The sequence below is a fragment of the Lacerta agilis genome, chromosome 3 (genome assembly GCF_009819535.1).
Source record: "Lacerta agilis isolate rLacAgi1 chromosome 3, rLacAgi1.pri, whole genome shotgun sequence".
Classification (NCBI taxonomy): Eukaryota; Metazoa; Chordata; class Lepidosauria; order Squamata; family Lacertidae; genus Lacerta; species Lacerta agilis.
Genome location: NC_046314.1, coordinates 29,096,288 through 29,120,864, shown reverse-complemented (window position 1 = coordinate 29,120,864; position 24,577 = coordinate 29,096,288). Strand labels below are relative to the sequence as shown.

The 24,577-nt window shown below is 40.0% G+C and overlaps 2 protein-coding genes across 4 annotated transcripts in view; one reads left to right on the top strand and one right to left on the bottom strand.

The window, feature by feature from the left end:
- Positions 1-714: 714 nt before the first annotated feature.
- Positions 715-19,953, bottom strand: DDX1 (DEAD-box helicase 1). The gene is made up of 26 exons (XM_033143130.1): positions 19,858-19,953; positions 17,654-17,705; positions 17,206-17,269; positions 16,706-16,735; positions 16,352-16,448; positions 15,774-15,821; positions 14,919-15,002; positions 14,537-14,620; positions 13,463-13,539; positions 11,668-11,740; positions 11,497-11,573; positions 10,942-11,056; positions 10,635-10,773; positions 10,434-10,494; positions 9,616-9,714; positions 8,900-8,989; positions 7,865-8,053; positions 7,197-7,248; positions 6,527-6,673; positions 5,670-5,761; positions 4,375-4,447; positions 3,749-3,821; positions 3,627-3,669; positions 3,204-3,299; positions 1,923-2,043; positions 715-1,015 (listed from the first exon to the last, which is right to left on the bottom strand). Exons 1-26 carry the CDS (start codon positions 19,871-19,873, stop codon positions 885-887), a joined length of 2,223 nt encoding a protein of 740 aa, XP_032999021.1. The 5' UTR covers positions 19,874-19,953; the 3' UTR covers positions 715-884.
- A 1,478-nt stretch (positions 19,954-21,431) lies between these two features.
- The window catches only part of NBAS (NBAS subunit of NRZ tethering complex), a 181,098-nt gene continuing 177,952 nt past the window's right edge, over positions 21,432-24,577 (top strand). For all 3 annotated transcript variants that reach the window (XM_033143129.1, XM_033143127.1, XM_033143128.1), the window contains exon 1: positions 21,432-21,595. In XM_033143129.1, coding sequence (XP_032999020.1) covers positions 21,449-21,595 — 147 coding nt within the window. In that variant the 5' untranslated portion in view covers positions 21,432-21,448. The remainder of the gene's footprint in view (positions 21,596-24,577) is intronic.

Below are 24,577 nucleotides of genomic sequence, written 5' to 3'. Positions count from 1 at the left end.
CCCCCAGACCACCTCCCATTCTGTTCTGAAGGGCCTTCCAAACCACTGGAGTTCTGAAGGGCCTTCCAAACCACTGGAGTGGTTTCGGGAGGGTTCAAGGGGGAATTCAGAGAAGTTACCAGTGAGCTAAGTAAGATATTGCTTGAAGTTCTCATTGGAGAAACACTTAAAATGATCGATTCATTGTAGCCACAACTTTCTCCATTCACTTCTCTTATTTATCTGAAGAGCACTGTTCAAAATTCAATTTCAGTTTGTGCTTCCATTAAGATCCTCCTTTTTGGCATCCCTGCTCTCAGCTTAAGCTAGCAAAGGCATTTAAATGAAATCCTTTGAGATACATTTTTAAAGTAAAGCAACCACATCAGTGCACCTGATAATTCACAGCACTTTTTCTGGTGGTGGGGGGGGAGTCCTTTCATTTACAAGATGGCAAGATTTAAGATTTCAGCAAATTTATGGAAACAAAATAAGGGCTACAGTCGACATTTTTAAATCTCAAGATTTACAGAATCACACACATCAGGATGGAGGACCTGATGCTCTTCAGACATGGTTGGAATGCAGCTCCCTTCAGCATGACCAATGGTCAAGAATGCTGGGAGTTGCAGTCCAACAACATCTGACATATATCAATAGCAATTTATGTCAGGTATTCTAAGCATCTATCTTGGTAGGGTAGGGGAAAAAACAACAACAATTAACACACAAACATATAGTTCTAAGCAGTTCCGTTTTTATTAGATCAATACTAATAGCTAATTCACCAGGGTTTACATTTTTCAGAGACTGCTTGGCATGCAAGATTTGTATATGCAAACGGAGTCCTACAGCTACTGGGATTTTCTCATTTCCAGGCTAGAAGCTCTCACCTCGGTGCCAAATCAAAATGTTCTAAACAGTTGATTGGGAAGGTAACCAAGGTGCAAGAAAGATGTCTGTGCCTCCTTTTCCAGGGATGCCAACTCTTGTACTGTAGGTGCCAAAATATCCACATGGCCTTTATAGGATCCACCTGCCAAAAGAACCGAAGTCGAAATTACGGTTGCCCTGCCTACTTACGGTTGAGCTACAAGAGCTGAGAATATTGATTATTCCCACTGTAAGGTTTGGGTGGTGGTTTCTTGTGAGTAACGAGGCAGGACTCCGTTCCTTCTATTTACAAGTTTAATAGTGCAAATATGTACAGTGCAGAGCTCCAAAATCCATGACCTGCTTAGCCAGTCCCAGATTCCGGAAGGGGCGCTCTTCGGGGGCGCCCCCGGCAAAAGAACTTCGGCACCCCAAGCCGCCTCCTCCTTCCCTCTGTGTTTCACCCCTCTGTGCAACTGGGACGATGGAAGCATTGTGCTTTCCTCTTTGCCTGCCTGGCCAGGTGAGCGCTGGGGCTCTGCAGCATACTCAAGCCCCCTCCTCGCCTGATTGGCTTCCTGCCTCTCCTCCCTGTTAGAGTACGTCCCGCTTTCCCCACTGGAGGTGTTGCTGCTGTCCCCGTGGCGCTGGGGCTCTCAGTATCTCCACAGCCCTGCACCGCCCCACTGGGAACTGACAGTTCCCTCGACAGCCCCTGCCCCTCCCCACTGGGAAGTGACGGTTCCCTGACGCCCACCATACTTATTTGTTTAAAAAGACCCTTTGCCCCCTGATGGATGTAATCTAGAGAACTGATTTAGGGTTGTGTGGTGGTTGGCAATGTTTCTGAAATAGTAAACCCACATGCTGCTATCAAATCACATTAGGAGATCTGAAGTTTCAAAACAAGCTTGCTGCTCCACTGGGCGTGCAGTATTCTGGATGCACAGAATAATAATCCACAGAAAATGGAAAAAATAAAAAAGGAAGAATAGATTCCAACTGACCAGAAAACCCAGTTCCCTATTCCAAAATGCAGCAAGATTTCTATTCAATAATTCTTCACTTACCTCCAGCAGCTCTCCTTTTCCCATAGGTGACTTTACCATCAAAATCATCCACTGGGACTTTTATATCTGGCTCAACCTGCGAAATGGTACAATTCAGATGCTCTTCTACCTCACCCAGCAGCTAAGGGAGGAGAATACAAAGGAAAACAAAACACAAAGATGGTTCTTTGATTCTTCATGGCAGCAAACGCACATTTGAAATCCTCTAATGATCCAATGTTAGCCTCTAAAACCAATACGATTGAAATGCAATTCCATTAAGACACCCGGCCATATGATTAAGATGGTTGGGTGAATGCACACCATTTTATTCACGCCAAGCATGATCCGGTCAAGAAGCTAAGAACGTAAGCTCTGCTGGAATCAATGGGCGATATCCAATGTCCTCCGGGTATAGGGCGGTATATCAATTCAATAAATAATAATAATAATAATGCTGCACGAAGGAAATTCTGCCCACTCCCTCTGCAGCAGAATGGGGTGAGGGGTGGGGGGAAAGGGGAGACAGCAGTGGAAAGGAGAAGATTCTCTGTGTGACACAACTGGATGCTACCCAATGGGAATTCAAGCTTAAGGTCCCTACCTGAGTGGACTGGCAGACTAAACTATTGGACTATGGAGAGATGGCGAGAATGACTGGGAAAATCAGAAACCAGGAGGATCAAAACTTCAATAAAGAATGGGAGAAAGTCACACAATATCTTACAGACCACTGTAAACATTTTAACTCTTTAGCAGGTCTTAAATAACTCTTGTAATATACAGACTTTGGACAGACTAATACACAGACTTTGGACATAATGGGGAACAGAAAAATTGGGACTTATAGTATGCAGTTGAAAAGGTTAACTAAAGAACCCATGGAGGGGAGGAGGGAAATCCAGAGATTCGAAAGAATCTTGTGTATTTTATTTTATTATTATTTGTGATTTTGAGTGTGAATGCATCTGTAAAACCAAATAAAAATAATAATAAAAAATTTCAAACTTAAGCAAGATCATCCCCAGCTTTCAGGAGTTAATGATGCGCACTCAAATAAGAACATGGTCTTAACACAACCTTCTGCCACTGCATGCAATTATCAACGGCTAGCAAAAGTTGTACAAGGTGTTAGTACTAGCATTTAAAACCTTAAAACAGCTTGGGGACTCTAGTATTCCGATGGCTGGAGTTTAAAGATCTACCATGAACTCATTCGAGGGTCTGAGCATCAAGCTGGCCTGATTTTAGAAATGCAAAGTAAGAAACAAGGGCTTTTAGCGGTACTAGTGAAAAAGTTACCTGCATCTCATTGTACCAAATGGTGCAACCACCCTCATCCTTCAGTCGAGTGTTATAGCAACCTTTTCCTCGACTGGGGCATGAATGATACCAAACCTAGGTAAGAAGTTTGAACAACATGTCAGGAGGCAAAACCCACAAGCATTATTAAGGAACCCCCCCCCCCCTTAAAACATCCAATAAAATTGTAGCAGTATCAAAAATTCTGACTTGACTTTGAGTTAAGTACTATGGAAAGCCTAAATTCTTAATGGCTATGTGGAGTGTTCTTTGTGATTTTATCAGCCACTGTGGGGCAACTTTGGATCTGAAAGGTTAGATATATACATTGCATATAGGTGCACAAAATTAAGACAGTAAAAAGACAAAAATATCTTATTTGCTGTATATTCCCTATTTCCCACTCGGGAAAGTAGAACTTACCTTTTCTTTTTCTGTTGCCACAAGAGAAATAGCCAGACCCATCCTGAAACACACACATATTTTAGTTAATAGACTCAAGAATAAAAGGAACAAAATGGGATAAGAAAGGTTTCAAAACATACCGTTCAGCTCTTCCCACTCTGCCAATCCGATGAACATAGTTCTGTTTTTCATCTGGAAGTGTGACGTTGATAACTGATCAAAGAGAAAGAGTAGACACTGAGTTGTTAAAAAACATTTATTTAGGTGAAATGATAAATTACGGAAAACTCCATACATTTCCCATATTACGTTTTTCTATTACCTATCCCACCTGTTTGGCTTTTTCCTTATACAGGTATGTGTAATGTAACCCAGGCAGGGCTAAGAGCATCAGACAGCAAATTAATCTACATCTATGTTGACTGGAAGTAGCTCCCCAGGACTTCAGAAAAGTTTTCTCCAGCTCTACCTAGAGATCCTGTGATTAAACCTAGTACCTTTTTCAGGAAACGCAGATGCTCTACCACTGAAATACAGCCCTTCTTCCAAGTTAAGCACTTTTAAGTTTTACTGATTTTAACGGGAGAGAATCAACCTGTGCCCAACTCTCCCACTGAATTCTATGGGATTTATGAATGTTTACCTGAAAATGGGTTTCAGCCCATCATATATATATATATATAACACATCAAAGAGAGAGGATTAAATAGGTGTTCAGATTTTCCATCAACAAATAGCTACTTGCTAGTGAGTTTTCAGTTCTTACCATAAGGAACACCAGAGATATCAATTCCTCTAGCGGCAACGTCAGTGCAGATCAAGAATCTGACATCTCCTTTCTAAACGGAGAAGTTCGTTAAACAGCCATGTATTTTAGGTTCATTCACATATAACTATTTCAGTTTAAAGGCAAGGCATCACCTACAACTAAAAGACACATTCAAATGGAAGACATGGGGTTGGAGAAAAAGGTGCCCGTCTGTGCACAAATTTGGTGCTTTTATGAATGGAAGGACCTTTGACCAAAAGGAATTAACAGGGGAGGTGGTTTGTATGTTTGTTGGATGGTTGGTTGCGCTCTCTCTCTCTCTCTCTCTCTCTCACACACACACACACATCACTTCCAATCCAATTCCCGAGTGTCCCCCTGCCCCCTGGAGAAGATTTCTTTGGGTGGTTAGGGAGATGGGAGATGGGGAACTAGTGAAAAAAGTAAAAATTGCCTCCTGTTGACAGTACCAAGACCACACTTTCCATGTGTGATTATAAAGTATACTAGTATTGTTGAGTGGATGTGTCAGTGCATATGGGTTTTTAATGAAGCCCAAAACTCTGCTGCAGTTTTACCAAAAGGGAAAGAGGAAAAATAGAGTATAAAATCTTAGGTAACAGTAATTACAGCCACATGTAATCCTAGGAACAATTTGAACTGTAATCTATTTGTTCTCTCCTCTTGCTTTATATTTACATCTCCTGTCTCTGTTTTTGGCTGCCTTTTTTCTTTAAGGATCTCCAGAACTAATTATGCATGATTATTGATTTTTGGTTTTCCCAATAAAGATGACAGATTCATATCATTTACTGTCTGTTTTTGCTCTCTTTTCATTAGCTCTGAAGCTAAATGAACTAAGAATAAACGAACCATGCATTATTGAGATTTTTGTATTTTCTCAATTACGACGACTGTATTGCTTATACTGCTGTATAAAATGAATACTAAATGATCTAAGGTTACATGTAATTACTAGACCTGTTCACCCTTTTCCTAGCTGATTACTTCCTTTTTACCAAATGAACTGAAATAGGTTGGCATATTAAATAACCCTTAAATGTAAACGCCATTTTAAAAGACTGAATAATAATAATAATAAGACTGAAAGAAGTGCAAGTTACGATTTAATAGAAAGAAACACAACTACTATTCGTGCTTAGAAGGATATCTTTCCTTTCTTTTCCCTAACAGAAGGCTGTATTTCATAGCCTCAGCATTTAAAATCCCCCCCTTGAACAAATAATGCTTTTCTGGGTTAGCCTACTCAACACCACAGCCCTAACCATTACCTTAAAGCGCTCCAAATTCTGTTTTCTTTCATGAGGCTTTCTGTCACCATGCAGGCAGACACATGAGAACTGATGTCCTTTCCTATCTGGACCTTAAAACCAAACAAAATCAGTATATTAGGACTCTCGTTGCTAGTTATGAAAAGTATGAAAGAGAGCTTTATCTTAAAGCAAATGTGATGTGGCACCTGATTTAAAAACAAACAGCTTACACTGGGGGAAAGGTGGCATTTCTTTCTTTTAGTCTTAAAAAAAACCTTTATACAACCTTCGTATTAGATGGCAGTTTTCATGATGGCTTGCATGACACACTAAGCCAAACACTAAGCCAAACTTGGCAGCCAAAAGGATCAAAAAAGCAGCGCATATGCAAGCCAAAGTTTGGCACACTGTTGTGTGAAGTCGGCAATATTAAATAAAATAGAAAAACAGAAAATAGAAAACCGAACAAATTTATAAATATGCTGACCAAACTAAGCTGCCATGCAAAGGAACATGCAACAATTCTAATTGCAGACTTCCTCCACTGCCATGCAAATTAACAGAGGAGAGTAACCATGTACGAAGATTTTCTGGGCAAGTTAGTTTAATTAAGGAAAACTTTTAAAAAGCATCTTCAAGGTGTGAGGGAGTTTCTTTTACAGGGCTGTAACTGAGCTATACCACCACCTCTAGGTTCTTTGAGAAGGCATTACATGTACACAGCAGAAGCAGGAGGAAATCTAACCATTATGGAAAATATCCAGGATGAAAAACTACCATTTGGAACCAATCAATCAAACCTGGAGGAAAGATCTGCAAACTGGTATCACCTTGCAAATAGACAAAATGAAGACTAACAGGCATGAAATTACTACCTCCTCCTTGCTGCATGAAGTATTGCTCCATGTTATCACAATCTATCTTGGTTCTGCAGAAGATTATTGCTTGATCCATCTTGTGTTCCTTAATGGCGCGGACAGTGTATTCTCCTTTTAAAATCTTAATCGCTTCTGACCACATTTCTAAAGAAGACAAATTATTCATACAGTGTTTTAAGCATGCATACACTGAAAAATGGCAGCTTATTCTGACACCATGTACAACTTTGAATTGAGGCAACTCATCCTTCTAGAATGATAGCCATAGATTTCAACTATGTTCTAAAATTTAATTAAGAAATGCTAGTTAAAGCGTATTAAAAATTTCCATTTTCCAGTCTTATCTTGTGAGAATTTTTTTTATTTTACTACACAAAGATTCAGCCCCCTGCCTTGGTTAACTAACAAGATCTTAGTACTGAAATAAAGTGATGTTGCTTTATTGATTCATGCAGCTTCTCCTTTACTGAAGAACTCTGCTAAAGCCACTGGCTTCTACAAATACAAAAGAATCAGAGTTGGAAGGGACCCTGATGATCATCTAGTTCAACCCCCTGCAAAGCAGGAATATGCAGCTTTCCCTTATGGGGATTGAACCTGCAACCTTGGTGTTATCAGCATCACACTCTAACCAACTGGGCTATGCGTGTACCAAATGATTGGTTACCTGCAGAATTAGTACCAGGTCTTGTATTGTCCTTTGCATGCACCTCATCAGTCTGAAAAGCAAAATTTGGAATGTTAAAAGTGACCAAAGGCATTCAGAGCTAATGCAAAAGAATGCAGGGCTGCAGAAAGCACAGTTATATATATCTATTGTTTAGCAATCCTTAAAAACAGTTATCTGCAGCCACATGGCTTTATAGCCCAATCTTAAGGTTGAAATTGAAATGGTGCAGCCAAACACAGGCATCCAGGTCTCAGAGCTGTTCACAACATAAAAACAAGAACAAACCAATAATTCCCCCACAACACATTTTATTTGAGGATCGGATGTCAATCAGCCACAGGGAGATTTGGATGCGAGAGGAATCCACACTCAACCTCCCAACCTTAGTGAGGAAACAGGACATCATTACAGTAAAATAAAAAGGTTGCAAGGCCCACCACAAATCCTATAATATGTCTAACAAGTTTTGAGTTATTGAAATACATTTCAAGCTGAAACAGGCATTTCACAACAATGTTCTTAACATTCATAATCTTGAGTTATGGAATCCCATTTCTTTTGTCCTTTATTCCACAATTCCAACTTAAACGTTTGTGTGCACCTTGAAACCATAATCCGGAATCTTTAAAAATCCTGTCTATTCCAATATATTTTGCACTACTTACCCTGATGTGATTTTTACCAATCTTTTCCCAGTATTTGTCATTTTTGGGATTTACAGGGACAACAACATGGTGCACTGTATCCGGGACAGAATCCTCTCCTTTCAAATCTACCCAAGTGGGGAAGTGCATGATCTTTTCAGATAATTTCTTCACATCAAACGAATGCAGAGTTGCAGAACACACAATCACCTAAAAACAACAACAAACAAGCAGAGATGAAAAGGGTAAAGACCTTTACTGTTGCTTGCAAATGTCACAAGCCCCTCTGCAATTACAGTTCTCGACATCTGTCAATCTGTAAAAATTACAAAATAAACCTCTTTTAGTCGAGACGAATACTGGCAGAAGCACCAGCTGCTCAGCCATTTATATCTGGTGAACTGGGGGTGATGTATGGGAAATCTCCACATTAAGAACTGAGGCATTTAGCAGAATGCCTAGGCAAGTCATTGGAAGGTACATGGATGCCTAAGCACAACACTGGGACACTGATGTATTATGCTCCACTGAAATGCAGACAAATAAACAAGTAAATGCAAAATCCTGTTATTGCATACTGTGTGTGTGTGTGTGTAAAGTCTTCCATTCATAAAGGTTAGCCTTGTGGCACATGAGTATGAGACAGAAAGAAAAGGAGACAGAAGGAAGAAGCAAGCAAGGCTTCTCAACAATCATCTTTTCCTTCGGAAGTATGGATCCATTTCTTGCTAGTGTTACTTTCCTTGCTTTCGCTTTTCATGCACTGCCAAACAGCAGGAACCTGAGGACACCATCAGTGTGAGTAGACACTTGGAAGTGTCCTCACTTTTTGCTTACCCTTCACACTATTTTATTATGAAATATATTATTTCAGCTAGAGCAACAGAAACTAAATTGTGCAAGTTCCTAGTTCACAGTGGCTCAGAAAACATTGTGCACAGTTATTAGGTTTCCTTAGAGATGGTGAAGTTTGAGCGAACAACATTTGGTACATACAACAGCTATGCTAAGTTTTGGGGAAAGGTCAACTACGAAACCCTAAAGCGAACCTCTTACCTGCAGCCTCTTCCCGTCTGAAGTTATCTGAGGAATCTGAGAATGAATTCTGTTTATGAAATCTGAATACCCCTGGCTGAGAAGGCCATCCTGTACAAAAATAGTATTACACAGTCTCATTAAGGTATTTTAAAGCTGAAATAAAAGTATGTAGTAGATGCAACTATTCAACAAACAGTCCTCCTGACTAATTACAGGGGTTCGCTAAACCCATCAACTCCTCCTCTGGTTGGAATAGGCCATGAAGGTATTTTGACAGATGACAATGTGAACAGGGGCAGATGGAAGTCATCCGCTGACCAGTTGCAATTCTCTTATTTGTTCTGCACGCACTTTGAGAGTCAGATTAGAAGGGGCTCAGGAAACCAATGGTAGTTGCACACTAGGCTATTTTGAGTCATGGGATGTTGTCAAGACACGTAGGGTCCCAACTTTCAAGTGCTTGTCTGCTCCATGCATTTACCAAACAAGTTACGTAGGCCAGAGTCCCAAGCATAAGCCTGAGGGTTGTCATCCAACTGATGTCTCTTCCCTCCTGTCAGAGAAGGAATTTTCGACAATTCCTCAACACTGCTGTTCCCTGGAAGGCCCAACCGGCCTCACATATTTTGGGAGGAGAAGGCTCCCAGAAAGAGGGGTAATCCACCAGTGCATGGGGCATGTTGTATATAACTTTTTAAAACATGCTGTTCAAAAAAGAAGTTCTATACACTTACAGCCTCATCAAGAACCAGGAACCTAACTTGTGATAAAGTCAGTTTTCCGGTTGACACAAGATCATCTAGTCTTCCAGGAGTTCCCACAACTATGTCTACCTGTGAAATGTAAATAGTGCAATAGTACACCGTGTCTATGACAAAATGATACAAAAACACTAACATTTGGAATCTAGCCATAAGGAAGTCTTTCTCTTTCAAGCATTTTGGATTATGTCTGAAACACATTATGTACAAACAAAAATTATTGCTTAGATAAAACTTTCATGGTCTTTTTAAAGGTCTATACAAATACTGCAAGAGAGGCATTAACTGTACATAGTGCTTTACAACTCTTTATCTTATGCATGATACTTAAAAAGCCACAATCAGCTAAACTATTGATTTCTCAACCAACAGCTATATTGCTCCTCATCTGCCTTCCAGACTCTTAACTGCTTTAATGCAGTTTTATGTTGCTTTTATTTATTCCCCAAATTTATAGACTGCTTTGTACCACACACAGTCACTAAGCACTTCCCACTTCAATAAACAATCCATCAATCAAAATAATACCAAAACACAAGCTTTTGTGTTTCCATAGACATCGTGCATACATTTTTTTTAAATAAATAAAACAAAACATATCTGAAGAAGTGTGCATGCACACGAAAGCTCATACCAAGAACAAACTCAGTTGGCCTCTAAGGTGCTACTGGAAAGAATTTTCTATTTTGTTAAAACAAAACACTCACTCGAGTTCATCTATGCACCTTTTTTTTTAAAAAAAGAGATAGATATGTTTGTAGATATGCAAACTAAGAGCAATTAAAACTTACCCCTTGCTCCAATACGGAAAGTTGTTCTCTTGCAGCAACTCCACCAATAATTAGGAGTTCCCTGAAAGCAACATACGTCAATTACATTTCGTGCCGTGAAATCACCTGATCCGGCAGAGTAAGAGAAGAGCATGACTGTGCACAGAATCATGGGGATTTCGGCGGCACCCCATGACTCCCCCAGTCCCAATTTTATTGTACCTTAATTTAGGATTATCAACATATTTTTTGAATTGTTTCACGTTGTTCAGAGTCTGCTCTGCCAGTTCCCTGGAAGGCTCCACAATCAAGGCTTTGGGAGCATTTGGCTGATTCTTTGTTTGTGCTACTTGTGCACTTCCTGAAATGGCAAATGTTGAGAAAGGTGCCTTAGTACCGAGTTGATGTCTGGACATATATTTATCTCCCCCCCCCCCCGCCCACCCCAGACGGGACTGTCTGAAATAGCCTTTCCAAGCTTTTAACTTAATGTGATATGAAATATTTCTTATGGTGGCTCCAAGCATACCTGCATGCTGGGATTTCACAGAGTTACCCTCGGGAGCCTTATCAAGAGCAACGAAGCCGTCTTTGGGTGGAAATTTAAAGTCTTCTTCGCCGAAGTTGAATTTCAATTCAGCGTTCTAAAAGAACACACACACAACATAAAAGCTTGTGTCAAGATTGGCTATAGAAAAGTCACACGATGTTTGCTGCAAGTTAAAGTGAGGTGTTAAAGCTAGCGCTTTAAGAAGAGGCGGTTCACCTGTTTAGAGCATCAGTAAGGCAGATTTCATCTTTAAAAACTGATAGCCAGCTTGAAATCAAAAGGTACTTCTGCCAGCACAATGACATTACACAAGGCCCCGGATCCAAAAAAAGCCATACAGCTAATTGCACGGAAGCTTACGACCTGAACTTTCCAGCAGCACCACCCTCACTGTGCCACGCGGAACTTCTTGAAGTTCCATAAGCAATGCTTGATAAAATGGAATGAGGGTCTGGCATGATAGAAGCATAGTATGCATTTTTAAAAATCAGTTAGAATGAGTCTCATGTGCTTTGGAAAAAAGTCAGAAATTACCTTTAGGACACAGGCTGCAAAAAGTGCTTGGTTCTTTAAGTGCGGTGGGATTTCAAACGCAAGTCCAAGGTCCTTGCCTGGGGGGAAATAAAGCATTATGTTGACTGTTTTTTAAAAAATGAATTTAATGCATTACTTAAATGGGGTGGGTGGGTGGAGTAGACCACTTACCATTTTTGGAGAATGTGATTTGCCCTTTATCAACATCTACATAACACCCTATTGTGTCATGCATAGTGAATTCCTACCAAAAGAAATAAAAAAAAAATTAAGGAGGTTGATTGAAAGTGTTATGTTTTACAGGAATATAAAGCATCAGCAGTTGTATGGAGCACATTACTTATCACAATGGCTTAAATACTTTTGGCTTGGATACTGGAAAGTGCAGGAGTGCATTGGTAGAAGGAGATCAGGCACAGGTAAACTCGGTTCTCCAGATGTTTTGGGACTACAACTCCCATCATCCCTAGCTAACAGGACCAGTGGTCAGGGATGATGGGAGTTGTAGGCCCAAAACATCTGGAGAGCCAAGTTTGCCTATGCTTGAATGAGATTTTCCTACTCCTGGTCCCTCTGCCAGCCTCTTCCGTGCAAGTATATCCTGAAAAGAATGGCTGTGCCCAGAAGAGGTGAAGGTCACTGAAAATTGAGTGGAGACATACATTCTGTGAGCAGGGGCTCCCCTCTGCTCACTGAAGGTGCATTTGCTCTATTTTCAGCAGTCCTCATTCTGTATCACCACAGCTCGTCCCATTCAGGATGGTCCCCAATTCTCAGGAGAAGTATTTTTGTTGGGGGTGGGGTGCTCCCAGGTAAGAGGGACAGGAAAGTCTCCTTCCACCAACTCCCTTCTAACAGCACTTCACTGGATCCAAGCCTTTTGTAAAAGGTCAAAATAAATTTTAAAATTTCTTTTAAAAGATAGTTAAAAAGACTCTTCTTAAAAACCTAAAAACTTCCTTAAAAGAATCAAGTCTTCAAAAAAGTTATATGATCTAAGGAAGTATTCAAAATAATTTTTAAATTCTTTTGGAAGGATTCTTTTAATGATCATATAACTTTTTTGAAGACTTGATTCTTTTAAACAAGTTTTTAGGTTTTTAAGAAGAGTCTTTTTAACTATCTTTTGTAAATAGTTATGGATTACACAAAAGTATTATACATAAATATTTTTTAAAAATCAACTCAATAGAATGGATTTTATCAGTTATATTGTAATGAAGACAGAACTGCTGCTGCCACTAAAGCTATTAGTTTCATCTTTAGGCATGCTTGTTTTAATTATTGCTGGCCACCTTATCATTTTAGAAGGTGGATATAAAGTGAAATAAATTATCTCTAATTATCAATACTGAATTTTGTTGGAGGTGTAAAATAAACTCGCAGAATACCAGTACCCACCAGCTTCCAACCCACACCAAGGAGGAGGTTTAAAATGGATAATGCAACTTCTGAAGATCTCTAGTTTGTGTAGATTAGTTGGGAATTATGGATTTTCAGGGGAAGCAAAACCATACATGACTATTTGGGCAACTGGTAGCCACCAGAAAAGTCTCACTGCTGCAGCTGACACTCAGTGGCTTCTCCAATGAACCAAGGATTTCCATTTCAGCATACCACTGCAAACACTCCAAGTGCAACATTTCCACTGGAATGTCAGAACTGAACACACACAACCAACCCAACTCAGGGTGTTGTCGCTAACAATTACAATGGGTAGACTATTCTCATGACTACCACATGCCCATATATCTGCCCAAGTTAACTTAAGTCCAACAGTTATACTCCACAGAATATTAATGCTCATCGAACCAAACTTCACCACACACATTTCTGTTAAAAGCATTTGTTCTTTCCTCCCTTTGAGAGCTACATGAATTTAACCTACATTTATGTATTTCATTGCTGGTTCACTACATCATTTACTCATTCTATTCTTTGGTGAAATTGAAAAAGTAAAACATACCTCCCCGTAACTATCAAACTGTTTGTTATGAGATTTCTTTCCAGTTCCACCATAGCCAAAGCCAAACTTGTCAGTACCTAAAAATAACAAATCACAAAACAATATAAATTATTTCTTTAAATATTAGAATCAAACAGTTCTCCACTATCTCCTAACTATACTTTTGGAAGATAAGCAAGGGTTCATAGCACAGCAGTGATCATGCTATAATGCAGCAGACCATATACTTTTTGGATTGCTGTCACAATAGAAATTTGCTTTCCTCTTTGAAAAAATCCCCTTTGAGACATGGACAGCAAAAGTTCTTTAAACTGCACACTACTGATTAGCATCACGCTGAAACTGGGAGAGCTGAACCCTCCATAAAAGCAGCCTCTTTCCCCAGTAATATTCTGCACCTCTTCTGCTGAAGAGAAGCGAGGAACAGATCAGTCTGTCACCTGATCCAGTGCTACACAGTTGATTACTTGCAGAATTGTGTGGATGGGGATGCACACCCACATTCTGCCACAACTAGTGATGCATAAGTAATGCAAAGCCAAAAATCTTGCCATGAAGTGCTGGGAGACAAGAAAAGCCACAATTCAGAGTAAGAACGACGAGCGGGCTTCGCTTACTCTGTTAGATCAGGTATTAAAATCTGACTGATGTTGCTGTGATGTTGCCACAGTTATTACTGATCCCTGATCGGACGGTCACATAAGTAAAGCAAAGGCTGAGAATGGTACTAAAGCACCCACCTATCAGATCTGCAAAAATGGCAGGCAAGATTATTAAGGTAGTATGCCTGCATTGGAAAGCATATTCCGTGTCCCCTAAATATTTGAATGTGAAAATTTGGTGCAGCTCTGCAGATGATCAGTTTTAGATTATTTTATGGAAGGAACAGAACCATTTTTTAAATGAAATCTTATGTCCTTTAGTCTGATTTCTAAGCCTGAGCAGAGAATCCCCTACCCCAGCATTGTAGTTATTTCGTTGCAAAAAGAAGGGATGCCCTTAATGAGCAAGAAGAATCAGTGACTGCTAGCAGGTAACCTAGATTCCAGCATAGTTCCTTATGTAAATACTCACCCAAATCTAATGACGCTTGCATAGAGGACCACCCAACTCTGCATAAACCCTGGTCACGACAGGATACTTCATAATAATATTTCCCTAGAACATTTTAGAAACATTTACATGTAACTAATTTCAGCTTCGCTAACTTTTCAATAAAGAGATATATTTGACTTAATATTAAAAATAACCATTTCAACTGGCACAAACAAAAAGTTATTTTATTCACAAAATGAACTAGCCAACTGGATGTTGGCTACCATGTAAAAATGCCTGTTTGCCTAAATCTGTAGTCAGTATTCTGAAGGCAGACAAGAAAGTAAATGTTTATTCGGGGCATTCTTATTTCAAAAATGAACTTTACATATGCACACAACCACTGCTGTAGTTTTGGTACCTTTAGTCACGCCTTTTGTTGACCGGCATCCATGCCATTCCTTTATCTCCCTGCTTTGGCAGCAAAGACCATCAGACCCAATAGCTGAACAACAGAAAGGACACATCTGAAAATGCTGAAGACCTCTTACAGTCACAAATACAAAATACCAGCTTTATGTAAAGACAGCAAACCTTGCAAAAAATAGCTGTGTACAAACTCTCATAAGAAAAACAATGAAGCTATGGATATGTGTAATTAGTCCTTGGGTTGATGAAGTTAAAGCATCACCTGACAAGAATCAAATACATCCTTCATAGCTGTTCTATCAAATGTTTTGATTCCACTGAAAGTAGCTCAGACGTAAAAACTGTAGCAAACAAATTTAAAAACAGCAACTACTACTAAAATACACCCACTTTTAACCCACCACAAACAACTCACATGGTAACATTTTGTAGACAATAAGCAAATTCCAACTCCAAAGACTCAACCTATCACTCTCTCATGATCTTTGAACAGTTTTAAAATCTGCAATGGCATCTTCAAATGAAGATTTCCTCTTTTTTGTGTAAGTGCTAAGACCTGCAGGAATATATACCCCATGTCCAATCTGCTAGGCTTATACATAGTTGGAATAATAATAATAATAATAATAATAATAATAAACAGTCGAGTTTCTCTAGTAACGTCACTTGGTAAAATTTGATTTGGTTATATGTGCTGTCATTCCTCTAATGATCAGAAAGGCACACAGAGGATTCCCAGATCAACTTACCTCAGACCCAAGCCATAGTGGTGAAACATACCTTAGTTTTGGGCTTGATTTTCATCTAGTTACTGTTTCATTGCTAGAAAAGTTAGTATCAAACTTACCAAAAGCAGATCCTCTGTCATATGGGTTCATTTGCCATTTGTTGAGCACTGTTGAGAAGAAGAAAAAACAGCTATACCATACAGTACTATGAAGTGGTAAGACACCACAGTTCTATTTGTTGAACAATTACAGCATGTTTGGCAGGTGTCCTCATATAAAACATCCCTAGATTCAAACCACTGGGATTTACATACTACACAGATATTACTGATACCACAATGGAAATAAAATTGTGATATCAATTAAAAATGTTAATTCCACTGATTTCAATTGAATTTATCAAAAGTTTTTGTATTTAGAATTAAAGTTGCCAGTTATCCACTTTAACTGAGTGACTATCACATGAAGCCAAAACAGGGAAGGAATATAGGAAGCAATCAATGTAACAGAAGTTTCCAACAATGATAATTAGCCCAATTACATGTAGATAGGATAATACAGCTATTTTTGTAGATTATGCATTCAACTTGCCTACCATTGGCACAGTTTCAAATATACAAGCAAACGATGTTTGCAAAATTCAACTTGCACCAGGTTGCAGGTATTGGGACAGTGAATGTTTTAGAAAAAGGCTTACCTCCTCCACCAGTTTTTATAGTGGTTTTTCCCTTTTTGCCTTCCTGTTGGTCCTTAAGAGTTTCATAAACAATCTGAATAACTGGGATGCTGAATGCCTGAAATATGAAGTTGCTTATTTAAATTATACAATCTGAACCAATTGTTTTCTTCTAGACTCTGGTTTCAAAGTGCTTATGATTAAACAAAGGAAAAACAAATGTTCAGTTTCTGAGTACTCTATGTCAGCATGCTAACAAAACTTTCAGGATCTATTGCTATTTAATGGAGTACTTTAAACTTAAGATAAAACTGTCCACAACCTGAACGCATATCCAAAAATTGTTTTATAGTTAAGAATGTAAATTTCACTTACACCTGTTTTTCCACTCCCAGTTTCTGCAGCCTGTGTAGAAATGAGATTTGATAAGAAAATTAAGGTACAATGGTTACCTGTACAGCAATTAAATCACAAGTTTAATTATTTTGTATTATTAAAATACTGGAAGGAGAACTCGCCCCCATATTTACTGAATAATAAAATAATACTCAAACATACAGTCTGTTCTATGTGGGCATCAAGAGTAGCACCTAAGGCATAATGTGTCACATACATACAGAATGAAGAGCAGTAATTTCAAAGAGGATTTGATTTTATGTAATGTCTTCTAGCAACGTAAATATGCCAGACCTTCCTTCTTCATGTGCTCATTGCTTCTGAGTAAGCATGCTTATCATAGTGCTGCACAAAAAATGAGGGTCATAGGGAACAATACTATTCTATAAGACAGACTTTGGCAATACTATTATATTTTAACTTATACAGTATACTGCTTACAAGCCAGAATGCTCTTCTGGGTTTACAAATATACATACCATAAGTACATCGCCACCTCCTAAAATTAACGGGATGGACTCTGCTTGGATATCTGTAGGAAGCCTACAAGAAAAAGGTAACAAAACCCAAGCTGTAACAATGTGGCATTTATCAGGGTGTTTATAAAAGAAAAACAAGCATGTTGCAGGGGGAACCCCTGCTCTTGATTTGCACAGTGCTGCAATACAAGAATTCTGTCTGCAATACTAAAATTAGCTTTGTACATGCATTTTACAATCTAAATCTGATTTTTTTTTTGTTTAGTGGGCGCTTGATTCAAACATCAGTTTTTCAGCAGAAGTTATTCACCACACAAGCACGGTAACTTCACTATCATAAGTAACTTCCATTGAAACATGGCAAGATTTCCAGAAGCACCATTCGCAGTATTATTCATTACAACTCTGGAAGGCTACACATAAATGTGTGTGTGTGTGTCATACTTACAACCAGTCCATCTCTTCTACTGCTTGAGCAATTTCTGGCATCACACCCATTTCTGTAAGAAAATTAAACCAACAAAAGTGTTAGCAGCCCATGTTATGAGGGGGAAAATGGGTAGAATCATGTATGCCACCTTGAGCTTCTTGAAGGAAAAGTCACGCTATATACAGTAAATGCTATAACCAAAAGAAGAAGAAACACAGCAAATTCTAAGTATGTATACTGAGAAGAAAGGAGAATTATATGCAGTGAGACTTACTCCTATGTGAACATGCATAGAATCATAGAGTTGTAAGGGGCCCTGAGGCTCATCTAGGCCAGGGGTCCCCAAACTAAGGCCTGGGGGCCGGATGCGGCCCAATCGCCTTCTCAATCTGGCCAGCGGACGGTCCGGGAATCAGTGTGTTTTTACATGAGTAGAATGTGTCCTTTTATTTAAAATGCATCTCTGAGTTATTTGTGGGGCCTGCCTGGTGCTTTTACATGAGTAGAATGGGTGCTTTTATTTAAAATGCATCTCTTGGTTATTTGTGGGGCATAGGAATTCGTTCATTTTTTTTTTCCAAAATATAGTCCGGCCCCCCACAAGGTCTGAGGGACAGTGGACCGGTCCCCTGCTGAAAAAGTCTGCTGACCCCTGGTCTAGGCCAACCCCCTGCAATGTAGCAATCTCCACTAAAGCACTCATCACAGATGGTCACCCAACCTCTGCTTAAAAACCTCTAAGGAAGAAGAGTCCCACATCTCCCATGGGTGTCTGTTCCACTGTCGCACAGCTCTTATTGCCAGAAAGATTCTGACTAAACACCAGACAGAACTATTTCCTTGTAACTTGAATCCATTGCTTTGGGTCCTACTCTCCAGAGCAGGAAAAAACAAGCTTGCTTCATCTTCCATGTGACAGCCCTTGAGATGCTTGACAATGGCTATCATATCTCCTCTTTTCCACGCTAAATATACCCAGCTCCCTCAACCGTTCCTCATAAGGCTTGGTGTCCAGACCCTTGATCCTCTTGGTTGCCCTCCTCTGCACACATTCCAGCTTGTCAACACCCTTCTTAAACTGTGGTGCCCAGAACTGGACACGGCACTCCAGGAGTGGACTATTATTTCCCTTTGACCTGGACATTAGACTTCTGTTGATGCAGCCTAGAATAGCCTTAGCTTTGCTTGCTGCTGCATCACACTGTCGATGCGGTTTGCATATTTTATTAACTGTGCTTTAAATATTTGGGCTGAATCAGACTTGGCAGGGATTGTACTCTTTTGGACACGGTATTCCTGGTGTGGTCTGGCCAAGGCAGAATCGAGCAGGACTATTACTTTCCTTCGACCTGGGCACTAGACATCTGTTGATGCTGCCTAGAATAGCCTTAGCCTTTTCAGTGTTTTCATGCTGGCAGCATTAAGATAAATTCAATAGTGTAAGTAAGTGTTGATAGATGTAATAATGGAATACTGAACAGTATAGTTTTTGTAAAATATGCAGGGATTTATGATATGTAAAATGAACAATGGAAAGAGAAGAAGGGAAGTCACTGATATCTTAAGGATATATAAACGAGTACTTTAAATTGTAAAATCTGAAACCAGCATGATCAAGATTCCAAAAGGACTGGAGTAAATTTATATGAAAGATTATTGTAAGCAATTAACATCACTAGCAGGATTGTCTGAAGACTTGTAATGAGAAATTTTCTATCTATCTGTTTTTATTTAAATTTTGAGCTAATTTGTAATGAGTGTAATTAGAATTGGAAAACGTACAAAATGCAATGATATAAAGGTTAATTTTGAAAGCCATGAGGCGGGAGGGAAGGAAGTCGATAGGTTCTAAAGAGCCAGTAAGGTGGATAATGATGATGTGGATGTATAATATTAAATGGGAAATTAATATATATATGTGTATAATTGTAGAATAGAAAATTTAATTATATATTTTATTTTATTTTGCTGCATCATCATCATCACACTGTTTTACTCACGTCCAGCTTATCCCCTTCCATTTGGGATCCAGCTGGATCCCAACCTTTCTGGGTCGAAAGAGGCCTGGCTCTTACAGGAATGAAGGGGATCCCCGGAATCCGGGGGGGGGCTAAAGCTTTGGAGTCCAAGCGGAACCCAGAGGCAGGCAACTCGCCCCTCCCCCCCAAAAAACTTCCGTTCTTCCTCCCGCATCCCCATCCCCCCGAAGCTTCTCCACGTACCTGAGAAGGCCGCCATGTTCGCGTGTCTGCTGGCAACGCCTGGGCAGCGGTAAAGGGCAGGACGCGTCACTGAGCTCACGGCGCCTGCGCACTCCCCAACCCCGTGCCCACCGCTTTAGTCCTCCGGTCCGCAATGCTGGCCGCTCAGCCGAGGTTCCGCTCGGGGAAGCAGGCCCTGGAAACTACGCATACAAACGCCTTCATTACAAAACCCGTTTACTGAGGAGCGGGCGCTGTTTGTTTTTAAGATGAAGGTGGCCAAAGCCGTTTTGCCTGCCCTGCTTCCTCGGTAACTGGCCTGTTTGCCAGCGTGCTTTCTTTTGCTTCCTCTTGTAAGAAATCACAAGGAGGAAACCGGATGGCATTTGGAAGGAACCAACGCATCGCCCACTGGGTATGCCTTTTAGGGACTTATAAATGAAATGAATCCCAGGGTGGATTCCACACATATGTGAAATTGCCTTTTTAACGTTTTGAAAAATACAATGGGTTTTGCATAGCTCCCTACTGCCATCTGCTGTCACGTTTGTATATTGCACTTTGCAACACATTTAAAACGTTTTGTTTGCAGCTGAGTCCCAGAGTACAGGGCTGTGTGTTAGACTACTGGACGCTTGAGAATAATGCCTTAACAAGCCGAAATCATTCCAATATTACACTTCTGATAGCTTTTTCATGCCCAGAACCCATTTGGGAAAGAGAGCAAGTGTTGGCTGCGCAAGGCTGACCTGTCCAAACCACCAGTAACATAACTTGTAACTTGGATTCAAGTTGCGGGGAAGGAGGTTTTCAAGCAGAGATTGGATGGCCCTCTGCCAGGGATGTTTTCGCTGAGATTCCTGCATTGCAGGGGGTTGGACTTGATGACCCTCGGGGCCCTTTCCAACTCTACAATAATATGATTCTTTGAAAAACACCTTTCATAATAATATATTTGATAATCTATATCATAGATCAAATATGTGATTATATGTGCTTTGATGATACATTTAAAATGTATCATTGCACTGTTTTAAGATTTTAAAAGTGTATAAATATTATATAGCATTATAGTCTAAAATCTATATATGTATATGTGTGTGTGTGTGTATATATATATATATATATATATATATATATAAGCTTAGTGGGATTCATTCACGCATTATTTACTATGTTAATATATAACATTTTGTATAATAATATAATACAATATAATATATTAAAAATAGTATATGTTTATGAGCTCAGTGGGATTTATTTACACATAATCTATTAATATATATTGTATTATAACAATATATGATGTGCAGATATAATAACAGATTAAAACAGTTTATGTATACGAGTTTAGCAGGATTTATTCACGCGCAATATATTTATATATAATATATTGTATAATAACAATGTGATATGATACGATCCCGCTCAGTGGGATTTATTCATATGTCAGGTAGCACAGGACGCCTGCAGCCTCCACCACAACACACACCTGGCTCGCGTTACCTAGAAGCGCTTCGCTGAGGGATCGTAAAGGGTTAAAAACCGAAGGAGAGAGAGTTTTGTCCGCTACGAGCCGCCGTAGCAGCTGCAGCCGGGGCCGCCGATAATCATGGCGGCTGCCGCTGTGCGAAGAGGCGAAGCGGAGACGGGCAGAGGCAGCGAGGAGGCGGCAATAGAAGCAGAAGAAAGCGAAGAGGAGAACATCCTCTACGACTTGCTGGTCAACACCGAGTGGCCGCCGGAGACGGAGGTGCAGGTGGGTCTCCCTGTTCCCCCCAGGCAGGCAGGCAGGCACTGCCCGGCGGCCCCCCGGGGCTCCGCGGAGCTCCTGGCCGGCAGAGCGGGGCGGTTTCCCAGCCACGTAGGAGGAGAACGGAAGCGACAAGCTGCCTATCAAACCAGTGGGACGCTTACTCCTGAGCAGACGTGTCCTTTGGGGGCATCATGTCCTTTTATTCTTATTAATTCTTCTTATCATTATTATTATTAAAGCTTATTTTTTTGCAAATTTCTTCAGCTATGGGTATTAAACACATGTTTCTGGCTAGTTAATACTGTCATCTGTAAATGGTGCACAATAAAGTTACAAAAGATACGATAAAGATAAAATGAAAGACAACAACAGAAAAGCTTACCTAAGATGCTTGCTAAAAGTACTGGCGGCTTATTTTTGTTTTTGTTTTTGTTTCGTTTTGCAATCAACTAGTGCATAGATTTTACAAAATAAATATATAACCAGGCCCTATCTGAATTCAGCAGGGAGGGAGTTCTACAGAAGTGGCCTCAAAATGCTAAATGCATAGCCCCACCTTGGATATGAGCAGTGCATCTGAACTAGTGGGGGCCACTAGCAGAAACTAGTTTTTAGATATGCTGTAAGCCGCCCAGAGTGGCTGGGGAAACCCAGCCAGATGGGTGGGATATAAATAATTTATTATTATTATTAATTACTATTGAAGCTTAATTTTTGCAAATTTCTTCAGCCATGGGTCTTAAACATATGTTTCTGGGGGTGAGGCATTCGAATCATCTGTTGTTGCTTTTGAGACCGGGCAACATTCACTAGAATTGCTACTAGATTCTAATGGATTGTGGAATATTGCTTTATTTGATATAAGTGGTTTGTTTTAAAGTTAATGGCAACTTTTTATATATCGGATCAGATGGTTATTATTAACATTGGATGTTGTTTTTACATGCTTTGGAAGCTGCCCAGAGTGGCAGGGGCAACTCAGTCAGATGGGCGGGGTATAAATAAAAAAAATACTGTTATTGTTATTTAGCTTGGTAAGTATGCACATGAAGTGCATAAACTGCTTTAGGAAAACTGAAGGATTTCAATTTTACTTTCTGAAAATTGCAGGAAATGCTTAATAATAATTATAATATAATATGATATAATATATAACCGCAAGTTACTTGGCCATTTTTAAAAATGATTTCTATGCATTTCCACTTACCAAGCAAAACTTAATTATATTAATATAACCAAAATATATTTTGAATTCCCAGCCTCTGCTGGGATTATTACATCCTGCGGTTGTAACCTACCACTGGAAAATGCTTTCCATTTTCAAGACTGGTGTGAGTCTCACATCTGTGTTGGCTTTGCTTGTTCCTGGCGGCCTCTTGGAAAAGGATGTGTGGTCAGCTAGCATCGTGAGGATGTGAATGGGAAATACAGTATAGGTTGTTTTCCTGAATCATTCTGATATTTGGGGCTTCTAAGGAGATATTCACATTTCATTGTGTATTTTTGCTTTTCCTGGCTCCAGCTGAAGTGTGCTGTAAGAGTAGAGATGTATTAAAGGTTGCTGGGGTTAGTGGTCGTGTGCATTCTGTTTTATGTTTAATTGAGCATCTGTACAGGATTTATAGGGACCCAGGTGGCGCTGTGGTCTAAACCACTGAGCCTAGGGCTTGCCGATCAGAAGGTCGGCGGTTCAAATCCCCGTGACAGGGTGAGCTCCTGTTGCTCGGTCCCTGCTCCTGCCAACCTAGCAGTTCGAAAGCACGTCAAAGTGCAAGTTTGCTTTAATTTGAACATAGTGAGATTTACGATGCTGCTGCTTTGCTCCTCCCCTGGTCCTTTTTGCTGCCACACCATGCAGAGCTAAGCCAAATTCCAACCAAACTGGGGCTCGTGGTTGAGGACAAACCTTAGCTACAGTTTGAAGTTGGTGATGCGAGAGCTGAACCATGAGCTCCGGTTCAGGCAACACTAAGCCAAATGTAGCAGCAAAAAGGACTGGGTAGGAGCACTTCTTTCTGGGGCCACCCAGAGAATCACTAAGCCAAAGTTCAGCTTTGTGTGTTGTATGAACCAGACAGTTGAATGAATTTAATGGCACTCAGGACTACAGCTTTACAATGCAGTCTTCTACATTTTTACTCAGAAGGAGACCCATCTGTGTTCATTGAGACTTGTTCCCAGGTAGCATAGGATTGCACTGTAAGTCTCAACCCTATTCCCGTTTATCTGGGAGCAAATCCATTGAACGGTTCCCTCTGCTCTTTGATCAGGTCTAAGACTTAAAAGAGGAAGAACTGCTTTGTTTCCTTCCATTTTGTTATTCCCCAAATGTGTCTACTAAAACAATTCTGTAGAAGCAAATCTATAGGGTGGTAAACAACGTGTGGTGTATCCTCCTTGTTCAAAAATATTATTATCCTTGTTCAAAATACTATTTCCACAGGACAACTTAGGCTTTGGCACATAAACAAACAAACCAATAATTGCAACAGAGTTTATTTGCAATAACCTTAGGTAGGAGGGAGTGCATAGCCCAGTGGATCTTTAATAATCTTTCTTTCTTTCTTTTATTAAATTTGTTAGTTGCTTTATCCTGCCCAGGATAACACAAAACGACTTATAACCAAACGAATAGACAATAAACCCCACATAGATACTGGTACATTAAAATCAAGAGGAAAGAGAAACAAATTAAAAACATCCCACTCACTTCTAAAAGGCCACTGATAGTTAAAGGCCAAAGGCCTGGTTATAAAGGAAAATTTCCGCCTGGCACCTAAAGATATATAATGATGGCATCAGATGAGCCCCCTTGGGGAGAGCATTCCACAAACAGGGAGCCATTCTTGTGTTGCCAACCTCCAGACCTCTCATGGAGGAGACACACAAAGAAGGGCCTCAGGTGATGATCACAGGGTCCAGGTCGGTTCATATGCGGTATTGTGGTCCTGATAGGTCAAAACCAGCATTTTGAATTAGGGCTGG